At 44.5% G+C, this 17,029-nt stretch overlaps 1 protein-coding gene across 1 annotated transcript in view; it reads left to right on the top strand.

The window, feature by feature from the left end:
• Nucleotides 1-17,029, top strand: part of LOC147897955 (nudix hydrolase 20, chloroplastic-like) — a 56,866-nt gene that overhangs the window by 17,748 nt on the left and 22,089 nt on the right. The window contains exon 4 of the mRNA XM_087380509.1: nt 11,592-11,672. Within this exon, the coding sequence (XP_087236635.1) occupies nt 11,592-11,672 (81 nt within the window). The remainder of the gene's footprint in view (nt 1-11,591; nt 11,673-17,029) is intronic.

Raw genomic sequence — 17,029 nt, forward strand, 5'->3', positions numbered from 1 at the left:
TACGGGGCAATCCAAATAGCTCACAGGCCAGCCAAAAGGCCAGCTCTCTCAACCAAACAAATGGCCAGAAAGTCCAGCTGGTCTGGCCGACCAGATCTGGCCGACCAGTTGGCTGACCAGCTGGCAGGCCCACCGACCAGCTGGCAGGCCCAACCGACCAGCTGGCCGACCAGCTGGCAGGCCCACCGACCAGCTGGCCGACCAGCTAGGTCTGGCCTATAAGAGGCCTCTGCCCTCACACTTCCTACACAGGACAGGACCTGCAGCTGCTCCTCATCTCCTCCATCTTTTGCTGCAGGCCCGCCTGCTCCATCTACCTCTCCTCTCCACTTCTGCCTCCTCTGCTGCCTCCTCTTCTGCCTTTCCTTCATGCCTCCTGGCTGCTCCATCCTCTACTCCAAGATCTGCCCTCAACTTCTGCTCCTCTTCTCCAGATCAGATCCTTCTACTCCAGATCTGTCCCATCCTGCTCCAGATCTGTCCTCTTCTGCTCCTCTTCTCCAGATCAGCTCCTTCTACTCCAGATCTGTCCCATCCTACTCCAGATCTGTCCCCTTCTGCTCCTCTGCTACAGAACAGCTCCTTCTGCCCCAGATCAGCTCCTTTTCTTCATCATATTGCTATTCCAGATAGCCTGACATCATTGAGCTACATGGAGGACTGCGTTACGCTCCCTCTGCTGCTATCTTTTCTACTGTCTCTCTACATGGAATCATCTTTCTGATTCACCTCAGCCACGGTCCTTTAGACACGACGGCTTGAGGTTCTTGTATTGAGTTTTTCATATTACCGACAGGCACTATGTTTTCTGAGTTCCGTTCTTCAGTTGTATCTGAGTATTGTCTATTTTCTGATCGCTCCACTGCAAACCCTATGGTTTCTTTATCGTTTCTCTATATGGTATCAGAGCCATGGTGATCTAAAGACCCCAGATCTCAGGTGATCTAAAGATCCTGCTTCTTCATGGAGGCCATAGGTACAGGGAGCATCACTCCTATGAACATATCAGTTTCCTCTTCATCCCGCTGCGCACTAAGGGAGAGAACTCCATCTTCTACTGCCATCCCTCCCTCCCTTTCTTACCTCCATCTTCTACTACCATCCCTCCCTCCTTTTCTAGGTTTCTGGCTTGACACTTCCCATTCCTTCGAAAGAGGGGGTCATGACACTTCACCTCTACCTCCATCAGCATCGACTTCCAGGATCTACAAGTTCTCCCTAGGCGGGACCCTTTCTGTTCACATGTGTCTAGATGTCTGTTGTTTCGAATCTTCTACCTGCATGGAGGCGGGGATAGACTCCTCTCTCCCAAGGTCCAAGATTGGACACACATTGGCTCACTGTTCAGCTCCGATCTCTTTGGATTATCAGTATTGCTACGACAAATTTGTTCTTATTAGCTGCTGCAAAATAGGAGCATTTGTGCCAAAAGCATACTCATACAAATACAGATTTTTCCACATCGTGTACATTTATTATGCTCCAATTACATGAAAACACCAGGAATTTTGATCTGCATGTTCAAACACTTCTTTTGTGGTACTTAGAACTGTGTTGAACCCCTTACAAATAGACCCAAAGTTCACAGTATACAATATGTACCCCGGTTCCTCCATTTCGTTTGGTTTCCAACTTCTTCACTTTTCGACAGCTCTGTTATCGTAAAACAGTCTCTCAGACCCATGAGCAAATTTTATCAAAATCGACTCTTGCTTAATTTCTAAATCGTGCAATAATTTTTACATTCTAGATCATCGATAGATGACTTAACGAGTTGTCCACGTTTTAAACTTGTGGTCTTGGAGACTTTAGTCTCAAACTTATATAGAAAATAATTTCTCCTTGCAGATGACCAGTTGTGGATTTATAATCCTCCTGTCTGCATAGCACTAATTAGGAGTTTCTGTAGAATCTACCAGACAAGTTTTCAGAGCTTTGCTCTCGTCAAGCTGCAAGATTTCTACTGATAGCTGACTTTACATGACTATCCTTTGCACTTTCCTCCACCTTTTCGGCGGTGAGAGGGGGTGGCTTATTCTCTCAAGCTTCACAGTGCTCTTATTTCTATCTGGTATCATACGTGTAACTACGACACTTGAGGAAGTGAACAATTCCCTTGCAAGGGCACTCCTCTTGTGATCTTGTATTGGGCATTTCACAGGAATAGCTAGCACCACCATCGACATCCCTACACGAAGCTCCAAGCACACAATGTTTGCCCCTCAAAATTGGCAATTGAGAGGGGGTATTCAGCAACTAAGCAATTCCCACTTTACGGGGCAATCCAAATAGCTCACAGGCCAGCCAAAAGGCCAGCTCTCTCAACCAAACAAATGGCCAGAAAGTCCAGCTGGTCTGGCCGACCAGATCTGGCCGACCAGTTGGCTGACCATCTGGCAGGCCCACCGACCAGCTGGCAGGCCCAACCGACCAGCTGGCCGACCAGCTGGCAGGCCCACCGACCAGCTGGCCGACCAGCTAGGTCTGGCCTATAAGAGGCCCCTCTGCCCTCACACTTCCTACACAGGACAGGACCTGCAGCTGCTCCTCATCTCCTCCATCTTTTGCTGCAGGCCCGCCTGCTCCATCTACCTCTCCTCTCCACTTCTGCCTCCTCTGCTGCCTCCTCTTCTGCCTTTCCTTCATGCCTCCTGGCTGCTCCATCCTCTACTCCAAGATCTGCCCTCAACTTCTGCTCCTCTTCTCCAGATCAGATCCTTCTACTCCAGATCTGTCCCATCCTGCTCCAGATCTGTCCTCTTCTGCTCCTCTTCTCCAGATCAGCTCCTTCTACTCCAGATCTGTCCCATCCTACTCCAGATCTGTCCCCTTCTGCTCCTCTGCTACAGAACAGCTCCTTCTGCCCCAGATCAGCTCCTTTTCTTCATCATATTGCTATTCCAGATAGCCTGAAGGTTCCTTCCTCAGAGCATGCTGGTTTCAGCCATTTCCTAGGGCAGCTCCAGCTCCCATCATCCTCGTCATCATTGAGCTACATGGAGGACTGCGTTACGCTCCCTCTGCTGCTATCTTTTCTACTGTCTCTCTACATGGAATCATCTTTCTGATTCACCTCAGCCACGGTCCTTTAGACACGACGGCTTGAGGTTCTTGTATTGAGTTTTTCATATTACCGACAGGCACTATGTTTTCTGAGTTCCGTTCTTCAGTTGTATCTGAGTATTGTCTATTTTCTGATCGCTCCACTGCAAACCCTATGGTTTCTTTATCGTTTCTCTATATGGTATCAGAGCCATGGTGATCTAAAGACCCCAGATCTCAGGTGATCTAAAGATCCTGCTTCTTCATGGAGGCCATAGGTACAGGGAGCATCACTCCTATGAACATATCAGTTTCCTCTTCATTCCGCTGCGCACTAAGGGAGAGAACTCCATCTTCTACTGCCATCCCTCCCTCCCTTTCTTACCTCCATCTTCTACTACCATCCCTCCCTCCTTTTCTAGGTTTCTGGCTTGACACTTCCCATTCCTTCGAAAGAGGGGGTCATGACACTTCACCTCTACCTCCATCAGCATCGACTTCCAGGATCTACAAGTTCTCCCTAGGCGGGACCCTTTCTGTTCACATGTGTCTAGATGTCTGTTGTTTCGAATCTTCTACCTGCATGGAGGCGGGGATAGACTCCTCTCTCCCAAGGTCCAAGATTGGACACACATTGGCTCACTGTTCAGCTCCGATCTCTTTAGATTATCAGTACTGCTACGACAAATTTGTTCTTTTCCTTTGCACTTTCCTCCACCTTTTCGGCGGTGAGAGGGGGTGGCTTATTCTCTCAAGCTTCACAGTGTTCTTATTTCTATCTGGTATCATACGTGTAACTACGACACTTGAGGAAGTGAACAATTCCCTTGCAAGGGCACTCCTCTTGTGATCTTCTATTGGGCATTTCACAGGAATAGCTAGCACCACCATCGACATCCCTACACGAAGCTCCAAGCACACAATGTTTGCCCCTCAAAATTGGCAATTGAGAGGGGGTATTCAGCAACTAAGCAATTCCCACTTTACGGGGCAATCCAAATAGCTCACAGGCCAGCCAAAAGGCCAGCTCTCTCAACCAAACAAATGGCCAGAAAGTCCAGCTGGTCTGGCCGACCAGATCTGGCCGACCAGTTGGCTGACCAGCTGGCAAGCCCACCGACCAGCTGGCCGACCAGCTGGCAGGCCCACCGACCAGCTGGCCGACCAGCTAGGTCTGGCCTATAAGAGGCCTCTGTCCTCACACTTCCTACACAGGACAGGACCTGCAGCTGCTCCTCATCTCCTCCATCTTTTGTTGCAGGCCCCGCCTGCTCCATCTACCTCTCCTCTCCACTTCTGCCTCCTCTGCTGCCTCCTCTTCTGCCTTTCCTTCATGCCTCCTGGCTGCTCCATCCTCTACTCCAAGATCTGCCCTCAACTTCTGCTCCTCTTCTCCAGATCAGATCCTTCTACTCCAGATCTGTCCCATCCTGCTCCAGATCTGTCCCCTTCTGCTCCTCTTCTCCAGATCAGCTCCTTCTACTCCAGATTTGTCCCATCCTACTCCAGATCTGTCCCCTTCTGCTCCTCTGCTACAGAACAGCTCCTTCTGCCCCAGATCAGCTCCTTTTCTTCATCATATTGCTATTCCAGATAGCCTGAAGGTTCCTTCCTCAGAGCATGCTGGTTTCAGCCATTTCCTAGGGCAGCTCCAGCTCCCATCATCCTTGTCATCATTGAGCTACATGGAGGACTGCGTTACGCTCCTATCTTTTCTACTGTCTCTCTACATGGAATCATCTTTCTGATTCACCTCAGCCACGGTCCTTTAGACACGACGGCTTGAGGTTCTTGTATTCAGTTTTTCATATTACCGACAGGCACTATGTTTTCTGAGTTCCGTTCTTCAGTTGTATCTGAGTATTGTCTATTTTCTGATCGCTCCACTGCAAACCCTATGGTTTCTTTATCGTTTCTCTATAGCTTTTTGAAGGATGCGTTGCAGGATGAAACATTGGTTGTGAGTCTGCTGGACAGAGGTAGCATCTCTACTGTGTAGGAAGAACCTTGGGACTTGGTGTGGCGTCACTATTACACAAGCTGAGCGAGCTTGGCTGGGAGAGGTCGTTTGTTCCATGGAGATCCAGAGCTTCTTAGTTTGGTGGGCTATGGCGTGGTTATTGTGCAATGGGAGAGCCTTGCAAGAGCTAGGTGCTCCGTGAGCAAGAGAAGCTGAACTGCTCTGATCACATGAAGCTGACAGCCGACAAGAGTGGTGCCGCAGAGAGGCAAGTTGATCAGCACGTGGGTGTGGCTAGACTTGGCATGGTGTCTCTATTTTGCTTCACTGGGAACTCCTGAGACAAAGGAAGCGTGTGCTGATCTATGTGCAGAGGAGAAGCCGGAAGGCAATATTTTCTAATGAGAAGAATCACGGGGGTCTTGCTTGAAGAGTCGACGGTGGCTCGTTCTTGAATTTGGATGGGCGTCGCTACTATGCATGTTCATGAGCTCCGTGAGCAGGAGAGAAGCTGCGAGGCAGCTATTATCACTTAGATAGACAAGCGCCATCAGTCTGAGTGCATGGAATAGTTTATGCTTGAATAGTTGGGTGCAAGATGCCGCAACAGTAGTGTGGGGTGGTGATCAAAGAACTACATGAAGGTCTTGGGAACATGTGCAAAACAGCTGCAGCCCTTATGCTTGTGGTCAGGATTTAGCTAGTAGCTTGCAAACGGGAGAAAAGCCAGGAAGAAGCCGTCTAGTAGTTCATGGGTGATCTTAGGAGAAGCTGCGATCAGCTAGAAGAGGTGAGGAGCTAATCGAGCGGGAGAAAACCAGATAAAGGTGTTACTACAGAGGACTACGCAGATGGAGAGGTCCTGGAACATAGAGAGTAGATTGTGTAAGCTTGCAATAGGGAGTCACAAGGCTTGGAAGCTTTTGCAGCTGTGTAGAGAGCTATGGAAGATGGATAGGGGCGACTCCTGGGAAGAAGCCGTGAGCTCTAAGATGCTGAAGGAGCAGCTATGAGAAGAGACTAAGCAGTAGGTGGACTTGGCCATTGATGCGCTGTATTGCAGAAGGTGATAAGAGAGGATTTTATGAAGTGTGCACAGTGATGACTTGTGCTTGCAAGGGCTTGTGCATGGCTGCAGAGAAGTAGGCACTAAGTGTTGCAGCTGATCGTGAGGGGTCTCCTACCCATTCCTTTCATGGCCAAGCCAAGGACGATGAGCTATGACACTAGTGCTTTCTCAACTTCAGCTTTCAAGGATTGATAGGAGCTCGAGGGTGGCTGGTTGTAGCGAGTAAGGTGCTCGTTGTTGAACAAGGGAAGAGGCCTTGGTTGAGGTAATAGGACTATGGACTGCAGAGTGGATAAGGAATTTTGATGCTTTGATAGAGGAGGCCTTAATGCATCAGAGAAAGGCGGATGGTGTCTTGCCTTTACATTGAGTTTATGGTAATTCTCTAAGGCAGTGGGATGTTGACAGAAGGTATTTGAGTCCTTATGGGCAGTGATGTGTGAGTAGAAGGGAGACTGCAGTGCTTGGATGATCACGTGAAGGAGATGGGCTGCATCACTTCTAGTGCTTGATAGATAATCTTGGGAAAGATATAATAAGATTTCTGACCATGGTCACTTTGTGGGTGGTTGTCATGTGAGTTGTGAGATTGGATGCATTATGAATCTGAATGTTTTCTAAGTTGTTGAGGGAAGTCCAATACTGAAAACCACTTGTTCTGAGCTGTGTAGTCTTTGAGTTCTTTCTGAGGTTGCTAGGCTTCCAGAGAAAATGTAGCTAGAGTATGAGTTTGTATATAGAGGTGTATAAAGACAAGGATTTTCAATGAAAGCCTTTTACCTTCTGATGGTGTTGTTCACTTGCTTTAAATGTGGATGAGGGTGGCTGTGAAGGCGGATTAGGCTCTACTGCTTTTGTCCATCCACGTTTTGGTGCCTCCACGGAGGACTGTGCACTTCAGTTTACAAGTGTGAAGCTGTGCAGTCAGTTGTAGTGTTGAAGAGCTGAGAGAGATGGCACAGGACTTTCCAGAGTTTTGGGGGCTGCCATATGAAAATGCAACCAGATTCCTAGAAAAGATGGAATTTACAGCAATTATGAAAGATAGGGCAACCCCTGAGATTTTGTTTCAGATCATGAATTATTGCTTGCAAGGAGATGCAAAAGCATGTGTGTTGTCGCAACTTTGATTGAAAAGGAAGGGATGAAGATGGAGATCTATGGCCTTCGTGAAGTTATTTTAAAATTTCTAGGAGTCATTGGTTTAGACTGACGCAAGAGGTAGGATCCCATAATCAGACAGCTTTTGGCCACAGGACCAATGGCAAAGATCCTCGGTATCAAATCCTACCTAGCGTGTTCTCAATGCTTGGAGAAGTTTAGGGTAATGGGCAGTGCCTTTGTACACATTTTGGGCCCATTTGGGATCCCATGGGATCTTCTTTCGTCATCTTTCCCTCTTGAAATTCGCTAGTAAGAAGGCTTGGAATGGACTCCCGTATTTTGCTTGTGTGCACTGTATCTCTTCTCTGGATGAGGGCCACAAAACACAATGTCATCTATAATTGTGTCGTCATGTCTTTGATTTGATATGGCAATCCTTCAGATCCTTGTGGATTGTTTGAGAGCATGTGTCATCTCCCAAGCATACAATTCTTAGAGTGATGAAGGAGATCTTTGGCCACATATAGGGTGTCTGAAAATCCATTGATCGTTAGGGGATTGTCTTGTAGTCTATGAGGGAGGCTAGATCTTGCTTGAGTGTTCTCTCCATTTGGTAAAGGGCATAGTATTTTTGATACGTGTACCATATGGAAATTTTCATACAGCACAATATGGTACGTTCATATCGTACGGTACGGTACATGTACCACGCTATACAACAGTCTCCTACGTGCATTTCTATATGCGCTATCTCACAGCGGAGGGTTTCATTGACCCACCAAGATACACGCATATTTACTTACCCCACTCACTGAGGATCTCTCTTGGGCAGTTCCGGGTCTCTTCACATAGACTTCGTATTGAGTGCGGCAGAGCAGAGCGACTACCTAGGGAGAGGCGCATATGCACTTTGTGTGACATGTAGGAGGTTGAGACAAAGGAGCACTTCATCTTCAGGTGTCCTGTTTACTATGAGACCCGAGGGCGCTTCTACTGCCTCTTCAGAGACAACTATGGGAGTTTGGCCCGATTTATCTCCTACCTAGGCTAGCGATGTTTGGCAGGTTTCGTTCATGAGGTACTCAGACACCGTGAGAGGATACTTTGCACACAGAGACATGAGTAGACGTTTTCCTTGGCTGATCCCTCTCAGAGCTCTATCACGGAGTTTTTTCAGCCAGATCATATGGACCCCCACGAGACGAGGCCTTGACATGATCGTGACCCAGAGCCTGTGACCCGACAGCTCAGACAGAGGGTTGACACACAGATCACACTTGGGGACATCCCCTCCGTGTTTAGAGTTGGGTCCTGCCCAACGGGGGTCACAGTGGCCCTGGTTAGACGCAGAGCTATGACCAAGAGACATGCCAGGGCTGCACCTTTGAGTAGCCGACAACACTCTATCTCCGATTTCATGTCCCCATTGTCTCATCCACCCTGATGTCCTGATGATGATGATGATGATGATGATGAAGATGAGATAGTCGACTACCGACATGACTATGTTGTACTTAGGACTTAGTACTGACATTCTGCATTTTTTGCATTTGCATTGGTGTGGATGCTGGTTTAGTAGCTTAACCACCACAGCTTGTTTGTACCAGGTTTTTCACAGTCTCATAGACCCATTGGTCTTCTAAAGACTTCAATAAACTCTCTCTCTCTCTTTCTCTCTCCCCCCTTCTCTCCCTTTTTTTTTGTGAAAGAAAAGAATAATTTACAAAGCCATCATACCTGATGTACCTAAATTTTTTTCTTGTATGGTGCAAGGTATCGATACTCGTGCCGTACGTACCGTACATAACGTACGGTACCATCTTGATAAGGTTGATGACTTTAGGTCTTGTCTTTAGGACAATGTCTTGATTCTTGAGAGTGCTGAGACTAATCCCTTTGCTCTCTTGTTCGTGTTAACCAGTATCATAGTTGCCAGATGTTTGGAAACGTTGTGTTTGTAAATGCATTTGTAAATATGATTTCATGCACTAATGGCACCCAGATATTCAGGAACATAGAAGAAAACATTTCAATAATCAATTGTGATGGCTCATGTTTCAATAGTAAGGAGTGAGCCCAAGAAAGTAACAATTATAAACTGGAAAGCAAGCTGCAACAATGCGTTATGTTAATATTATCCTACGGCATACATGATAAATGTAACAAGGTACTATCTTGATTCTTAGGTACATTTACACACGGGAATTTAGAAAGGTCCTAGGTGTACGAAAGTATAATAGGGCAAAAAATTGAACTTAGCCTCTTGTGCACCAAAGACACCCTCCAAAAAAGCGTGTTTCAAAAATCCCAAACGTTTGTTAATGTTTGGAAAATTAAAAAATGTGTTTCATTGCAACTATGACCAGTATGCGTTTTTTGTCTCAATGTGGCAAGACATGTCAAGGTCTTCGTGTCAATAACCTATATAAGCATTTGGTGTATTGATAAATGAAAAGCTCTCATGGCTTTCATTTGTTAGAGAATAGAAGTCTTTGTCTGAAAAGCAAGTGGGGAAAAACATATAATTTTTAAAGGCATGATGGTGTTTGAGAGCTTTCTTTCCATGCATGTTCATGCTTTTGGAAAATAAGTGTTGTTAAGAGACATGTAATAGCCTGTTGTAGACCTTAGTATAATGTGTATCCAAAAGGAAGAATTAAAGCTCAATTGAAGGCACCTAGTATCCTGAACGGACAAGGTTTATTTTGGTCAGGTAAAATTGCGGTAAGGCATTAGATTTTGTGAGACATCAAAGGAGGCTTCTAGTAGGAAGGAGCCTAAACTGCTGGGCCGAATAATTGTGGCGTTCAAACATGAAGTTGAAAAAGAATCTGACTTGATGAAAAATAAGGATAGGGCTGCAAAGGTAAATTTCAAAAAAATGCAAAATCCTCCAATGCTAGCGAAAGGAGCTGATAAATTCATAAATTAATGTGCCCATAGTATCCTAAGCTTTGTTTAATAGGAAAAAGGTATGTTTAATAGAAAAAGGTAAACTCATAAACGATCTGTGATGCATCGTACTGAAGCAACCACCATCCTTGTTCTTTGCTTTAGTCTTAGAACTAGATGAATCATTTCTTTTACTGTCTTTACACTAAACATGTCTAACGCTTGTCACCTTGTCCTTTTGAGAAAAGGCCTAGACCTTGAGTATGGTTGTCCACTCTGACTCTCTTTGCCCTTGCATGTGTCCCACTCATACATTATGTCCTCTTTTAAGTTTGGTGGTAGAAATTGATCCTATAACATAATGTTAAGTTCAGATTATAAAGACTGACCTTTTGTGCTTCCATTGCCTTACTAACATAGTGCAACCGAACCATCAAGGAAAAAGAGTATCAAAAGTAAAATTATCTTTCTCCATTTGGTTTCTTCGTGTTGAAAATAGGTGTCAAGTTGCCACATTCAAACCAATAGCACTTCCTTTTGTGGTGTCACCGCAGTCAGCCAAGAGTGAGCATTGGCACGAACTGAATGAAGGTTTGGCCCAGTAACAAAGTCAGCCTGCTCAGCAAGAACAGCAGCAGCAAAAGACCTCGAAAAAGTTTGAATTTCCAAAATGGCATTTGAAAGCCATTCAGGATGCCTAAGTCTAGGAACTGTCTTGGAGTAGTACTAGAAGGAGCCTAGAGGTCATCTGTGCTTGCCAATGATGCTTGTCCTACTTCCAAGTCTACGTCTAAATGCTTTTTAGTAGAGTTACCACATATGAGACGGGTGCTGATGGCTGTTTACAAAATGACAGACGTTGATGAACAAATTCGGCACACACAATGCTCTTGGATACTGTACCTTTATTCACTCTATTCTCCTATCAGTTTTAGCTTTATTGGGCATGCTGCTGCCTCAGATGCCCAATGGTGGGGCTCTCTACTTACCTTGATTAGTTGGCTACAACACTACTACTAAGGGTATGCTTACCCTAGGGGTGTTCCTTTTGGCCTTACCGACTATGTTTAGACTAGGGCCTTGTAAAATTAATTCTAGATGGCCCTGTTCTATGTGGCTACTTTCTTACTAAGTGGGCTATATCACTGCTCTAGAGGTAAGACGTGAGGGAATCAATAAGGCTGTTGTTTTGGACCAGCTCGTTGTATGCCTAGAACAAAGACAGCTAGAGGCTTGATGGATAGACTAACCCATAGGGTCTTAAGTTGATGGCAGCCCTAGGAAAGGGCAAGCAGATGGCATTCATAATTCAAGCAGGTTCAAGACCTTTATCAAAGCATGAAATTTTGGCTTTGGATTGTTTTGTTACAAGAAAACATGAAGAGACCTTTGTTTCTTATCTTTCAGTATTGTCCTCTGCTGATTTGAGGGAAACTTATAATTTTGAATTACACTTCCTTTGTACCTTATGCATCATCTTGAGTTTCGAAGCTTTCTTAATAAGAAAATTTATTGTCTTGACAGTGTTATCCAGTAGTTAAGAAATTTGGAACCCAACCCTTTTTTGCCTTGGAAAGAGCCGCAGTACCATACTTTGGCACCAAGGTGAGACTCTTTTCTTTTGGTTGACCATTATTACTCTGCTGTATATTTTCATTATTGTGCTGAATAATTTAGGGGAAGAGGCGTAGAGATGTGATTCTTGTAAGAAGATAGTATTCAGAAGCTCAATAGATTTATATAATTGTTTATGCAAAATTTCCAAGCAGCTATTTGATATTCTTTGCAAGAATGTTCTGTTATTTTTCTCTTCTTAGTGCTCTTGCTGTATACCTCATGCTCTTTTCCCATGCCCTGTAAAACTTAACCTCAGTGCTAACTCAATCTATGTTCTTGAAATAATGGACAAGAATTCTTTTGATCTCTTCTGAATACCATCCTTACTGCCATGATTGCTGCTTATGTTGTGTTCATCTCTTGGAGATCCTTTGCCTTATTGTTGAACTTTCAGGTCACCATACAGGTTCCACATGAGATCTCCCGTTTGTAAGTAGTCCTTATTTATTTTAAAATAAAATGCTATGAGGCCACTAGACTGTAGTGTTCTCCTACACACAGGAAGAATCAGATGCACAGACTCAATTCAATTTCTGCAATGGAAATGCCAATCACTAGTTACAATGCTCACTACAATGTTGAGATTGATACACAAATAAATGCAGCAACCAGGCTATCAATATTGAGTAAGTCCGCTTGAAATTAATAATTCAGGCACTCGTGTGTCAGCACAATTTAATTCATCAAATTTGAAGTAGCTGAACATGAATGCAAATGAGAGACCAAGAGACATGGACACCAGCTTGGGTAAAAATGAGGTCCTGAGTTCCCACTAGGATTGTTGTTCCAATCCCATAGGCAACTCCCTAATACATTCGTTTTGGTTAAGTCAGGGTTTTTATTCCAATAAAGACCAAGATACAAGGACCCTTGGATAGAATATGCTAAGGCCCTTCCTCCAAAAGCGAGAGATTGAATATAATACAACTGTGATAATATGAAATCTGGCAATGTAGTTTTGATACAAAATGTCTTTAGCCATGACCCAAAGGTTAAATCCAAGAAGAATGTCCTGGACACCAAAGCCCAAAAAGTTTTCAATTGGCCAAAGGAAAGCCAGATAGCATTGATGTGAAGTGAATCTTCTTTTAGTTGTGACATATTTGCAGAAAATAGATTCCACAAGATTAGAATGGGTTAGAACAACTGAAAAGCAAATTGCAATACTATTCTACATGCATGTGGACCTAGATTACATCACTGATGCACCTGCACAAACGCAATGGTCAGGATGCCCTCATTCCCATTGTTGACTTGGAAGGTGAAGGTGAATTGATGACTTTAGACCAAATTGCAATTTAGGAAGCACGTCTTGGCACATGCTGCTGCGAAAACCCTTACCCTTGAGGGATAAACTTGCAGCTATTTCAGTTTTAGATGTCCTCAAGGTGTCCTCACTCCGATTGTTGACCAGGAAGGTGAATTGATGGCTGTAGACCAAAAATTGCAATTTAGGAAGCACGTCTTGGCACACGCTGCAGCAAAAACCCTAGACGTTGCACTCTTGTGGCTTAAACTTACAGCTATTTTACTTTGTAGGTGTAGGTCGGAACGAGGGAGTACACACTGCAGTTAACGGATTTAGCTTTTGATGAGTAGGAAGGAAGGTTAAAATAAATAATGGAATTAAATATTATTCTTGGAAAATTAAAGTGAAAAATCAATGGGGTTTTACGTTCCCTTTGATATTGAAGATCAGGTTCCCTCAATTGCTACCATGAGACAACTAATCAAATGCAATCAACCGAAGGGCTTCCTCATACAAGTGAATTGAGGATACAAAAATGCTTTATTCACTGACTTTGCATCCTTGGAATGAAATCAGACAGCATTTGCTAAAATTTCAGAACTATCATACCCATGCCTAGAGAAGATGTCTATATGTGATAACATTGTCTCTGGAAGGAAAATCTAGATCCCGTGCATGCAGCAATCAAATGATTGCCGTCGGGAAGCACGGAAGAAATGATAGTTGGACGAGATGTTAAAATTATAGATATAATTCAGCAGTGACCAATGTAATTTAATAAGCTAGTTAGGGGCACTTTTCCCTCTTTAAGAGGTTTTTCCCCCTAACCGCAGTTAGTCCACTAACTATGGTTAGTGACTACTAAGGTTTTGTCACTAGGACAAAACCTTATCTCACTCCTTCAGTTGTATCACTCTCTTACTCTCATTCTATTGCAACTAAGCCTTCAGCTCACTCTCTCTCCCGTTTCTTGCTCTCACTGTTGCTCTCTCTCTTTCTCACATTTGGTATCAAAGCAGACTAAGCTCTTGGACCAGCTCCTCTTGCCCCCGGACTAGCTCCCATCTTCAGCTCCCAAGCTCTCGACGTCACGCAGCTCCAGCTCAAGCTTCGAGCTCCTATGCTCGTCGTCCGTACATGCGTATGAATTCCGTACGAACAGCCCCGTACAGATCTGTACTATCAGCCTGCATTAGCCGTACTATCTCGTACATCTATGCAGTATCCGTACCATCTTGCGTCAGTTTCGTACAGCCAGTCTAAGCTACTTCGCACGACCGTACATTTGTAGCACCGTACAGATGTAGCGCCTGTTCTGTATAACTGCAACGCCGTACAGCAGGTCGTCCGTACCTGCTTCCATACAGCTCCTGCGTACAAGTTATCCGTACATTTTCGTACATCTGCGTATAGATCTTCCGTACAGCACGTGTGGTGCCGTACACCTGCAGTTAATTTCAAGCATCTTCCGTACACTTCCGTACAAACTGCCGTACAGTTTGAAGGTGGGCTTGGAAATTCGCATTTATGCATGACTTTTGAGCAGGGTTCTACTTGCAAGGTTCATTGGCAGGCGCATTCTTTACATATAGCCATTGTTTGGCTTAGCTTTGTGGGAGCACAGTTGGGCTTTTTGGGCAAACATTGCAGTAAATCTGCAAGTGTTGAAGAAATTGGGGCTTTTGCAGGAGAATAGCTATTTGGGTGAAATTTGGCTCAATTTCAACTCGGAATTTGGGGCTTTTGCAGATCTAATCTGAAATTTGGGGCTTTTAGTAAATTTGCCCCTTTCTGGTTGCAATTTCAAGCCACAAATTGGGGCTTTTGTGTTGGGAGATCAATTTTGGAGATTTGAGTTCACACTGCCTTTCTTGAAGTGTTTTGCAGCACTTTTGGTAGATTCTGGAGAGTTTTTGATGCTTGGACAGATTTTTGACAAGTGCAGAAATCTGAGTTGCATTTACAGCCAGTGCTTGTCTCTATTTTTTGGGAGTTGTGCATTTCATTCCCAATAAGGGAATTCAGTTTTGTATCTGCTAAAATCTCTTTCTCAGATATGGCCCAACAAAATCAGAATGATTTCCAATTCGGTGGTCTTTCACAGGAAGACAAGTTGGATGGTACCAACTACTCCCTCTGGAGTTTTATGGTACGCAATATTCTGATTTCTCACAATTTATGGGATTATGTGAATGGGGGTGAGATCCAACCAGCAGGTATAGCACCTAATACCCCTCCCCAACAAGGAGGTGGAAGAGGTCGTGCACAAGGTGCAGTTGCAGGACAGGTTGTTGGTGCAGCCATAGCCACCACTCCAGAACAAAAGAGATGGGATTCACGGGATGCCTTAGCTCTGTCATGCATCTCTCTTTCAGTGCAAAGATTTATCATTCTGCATATCCGGTCGTGTAAGACCTCGAAGGCAGCATGGGATATCTTAGAAAGCATGTATGCAGCCCGGAATGATGCAAGGGTATCTTTCTTGAAAAGAGAGTTAAGTAATACACATATGGAAGAGGGTGACTCCATGTCAGTCCACCTCACAAAGCTATAGGATCTCAGAGAGCAATTATTGAACATTGATGAGATTATTCCTGATTCAGAGATGATTACCACCACTCTGAATTCTCTTCCTGAGACTTATCTCAGCTTTCATACCTCGCTGAACTTATCATTGAGGGGGGGTGCAAATCCTCTCACTTTTCATGAGTTAATAGGACTTCTGCTCAAGGAAGAGCAGACCAGGAAAAACTTGGCTTCACGTGCAGGTGAACAGGCTATGCTCTCAAAGTTCAAGTCAAAAGGAAAGGGACAGGCAAAGACATCAGTAAATCAGCCTTCTAGTGGGTTAGGACAGCCTTCACAAAAGGCTAAGAATGATGCAAGCCCAAGAAGAAGGGTTTTTGTCATCATTGCAAAAAGCCAGGTCATCACATTGCAGAATGCAGGAAAAGGCTTGCAAAAGAGAAGAAAAACAGCTTCGGTATGGCTGTTTCAGATTCGGCTCCTCATGCATCTGACAGTGGGGATGCTGTAGCCAACTTTGTTGGGCAGGATTATGCCTTTTTATCTTGCATTTCAGATTCTAGGCTGGCTGCTCCAGATGCTCGGGATAGTACAGCCACTTGTAATGATGATACATATGCCTTTTTAACTTGCAGTTATGATCCTTCCACGGATGCATCAGCTTTCAGTGTCAATGAAACACTGAATACATGGTATTTTGACAGCGGTGCCTGCAAGCATATCACTTCTAGGAAGTGTCTCTTCACTTCCTTGCATCCACCTCCCGTTGGTAAGAAAGTCACTTGTGCCAACAACTCGTCATATTCAGTATGTGGTACAGGAGAAGTTGAGCTTACCGCCATTGATGGCTCAGTTTTCAGACTTTCAGATGTCTTGTATGTGCCTGGTATCACCAAGAATCTCCTTTTAGTGTCCACTCTTAACAGGGCTGGATTTCAGGTCATCTTTGAGGATGACAAATGTGCTGTCCGAGACAGAGAAAATGATTATGCCTTGAGATTATCTGGTACTCTGCTGCGTGGGCTTTTTTAGCTTGATCTTTTTGAGAAAAGAGCAGCCCATGCTCTTGCAGTTTCTACTCCTACTGCTGCCATGCAGAATGCAGAATTATGGCATGCCAGATATGGCCACATGCATTACAATAGCTTGATGACACTTCAGAAGCACTCTATGGTTAATGCATTGCCACCTCTTGAGATACCTCCTCTACATGCTTGTGAAGGGTGCATTTTAGGCAAGATGCACAGATTCCCCTTCAAAAAGGATGGTTCAGTAAAGCTGTCCGAAAAATACAGCTTATACAAAGTGATGTCTGTGGTCCCATGAGGACTCCATCATTGGGTGGTCATCTCTACTTTGTTACTTTTATTGATGATTACTCCAATTTCACTTGGGTCTTCGGGCTCAAGCGCAAATCAGAAGTGTTCATGGTGTTTAAACACTTTTCAGCCATGGTTGAAAATGAATCTGGACTCAAGATACAGACATTGCGCACAGATAGAGGTGGGGAATACTTGTTTGGAGATTTTGATGCTTTTCTGAAAGGCAAGGGTATTGTGCATCAGCTCAC

This window comes from Dipteris shenzhenensis, chromosome 10, assembly GCF_047967505.1.
Source record: "Dipteris shenzhenensis isolate YYH24624 ecotype China chromosome 10, Dip_SZ_1.0, whole genome shotgun sequence".
NCBI classification, from domain to species: domain Eukaryota; kingdom Viridiplantae; phylum Streptophyta; class Polypodiopsida; order Gleicheniales; family Dipteridaceae; genus Dipteris; species Dipteris shenzhenensis.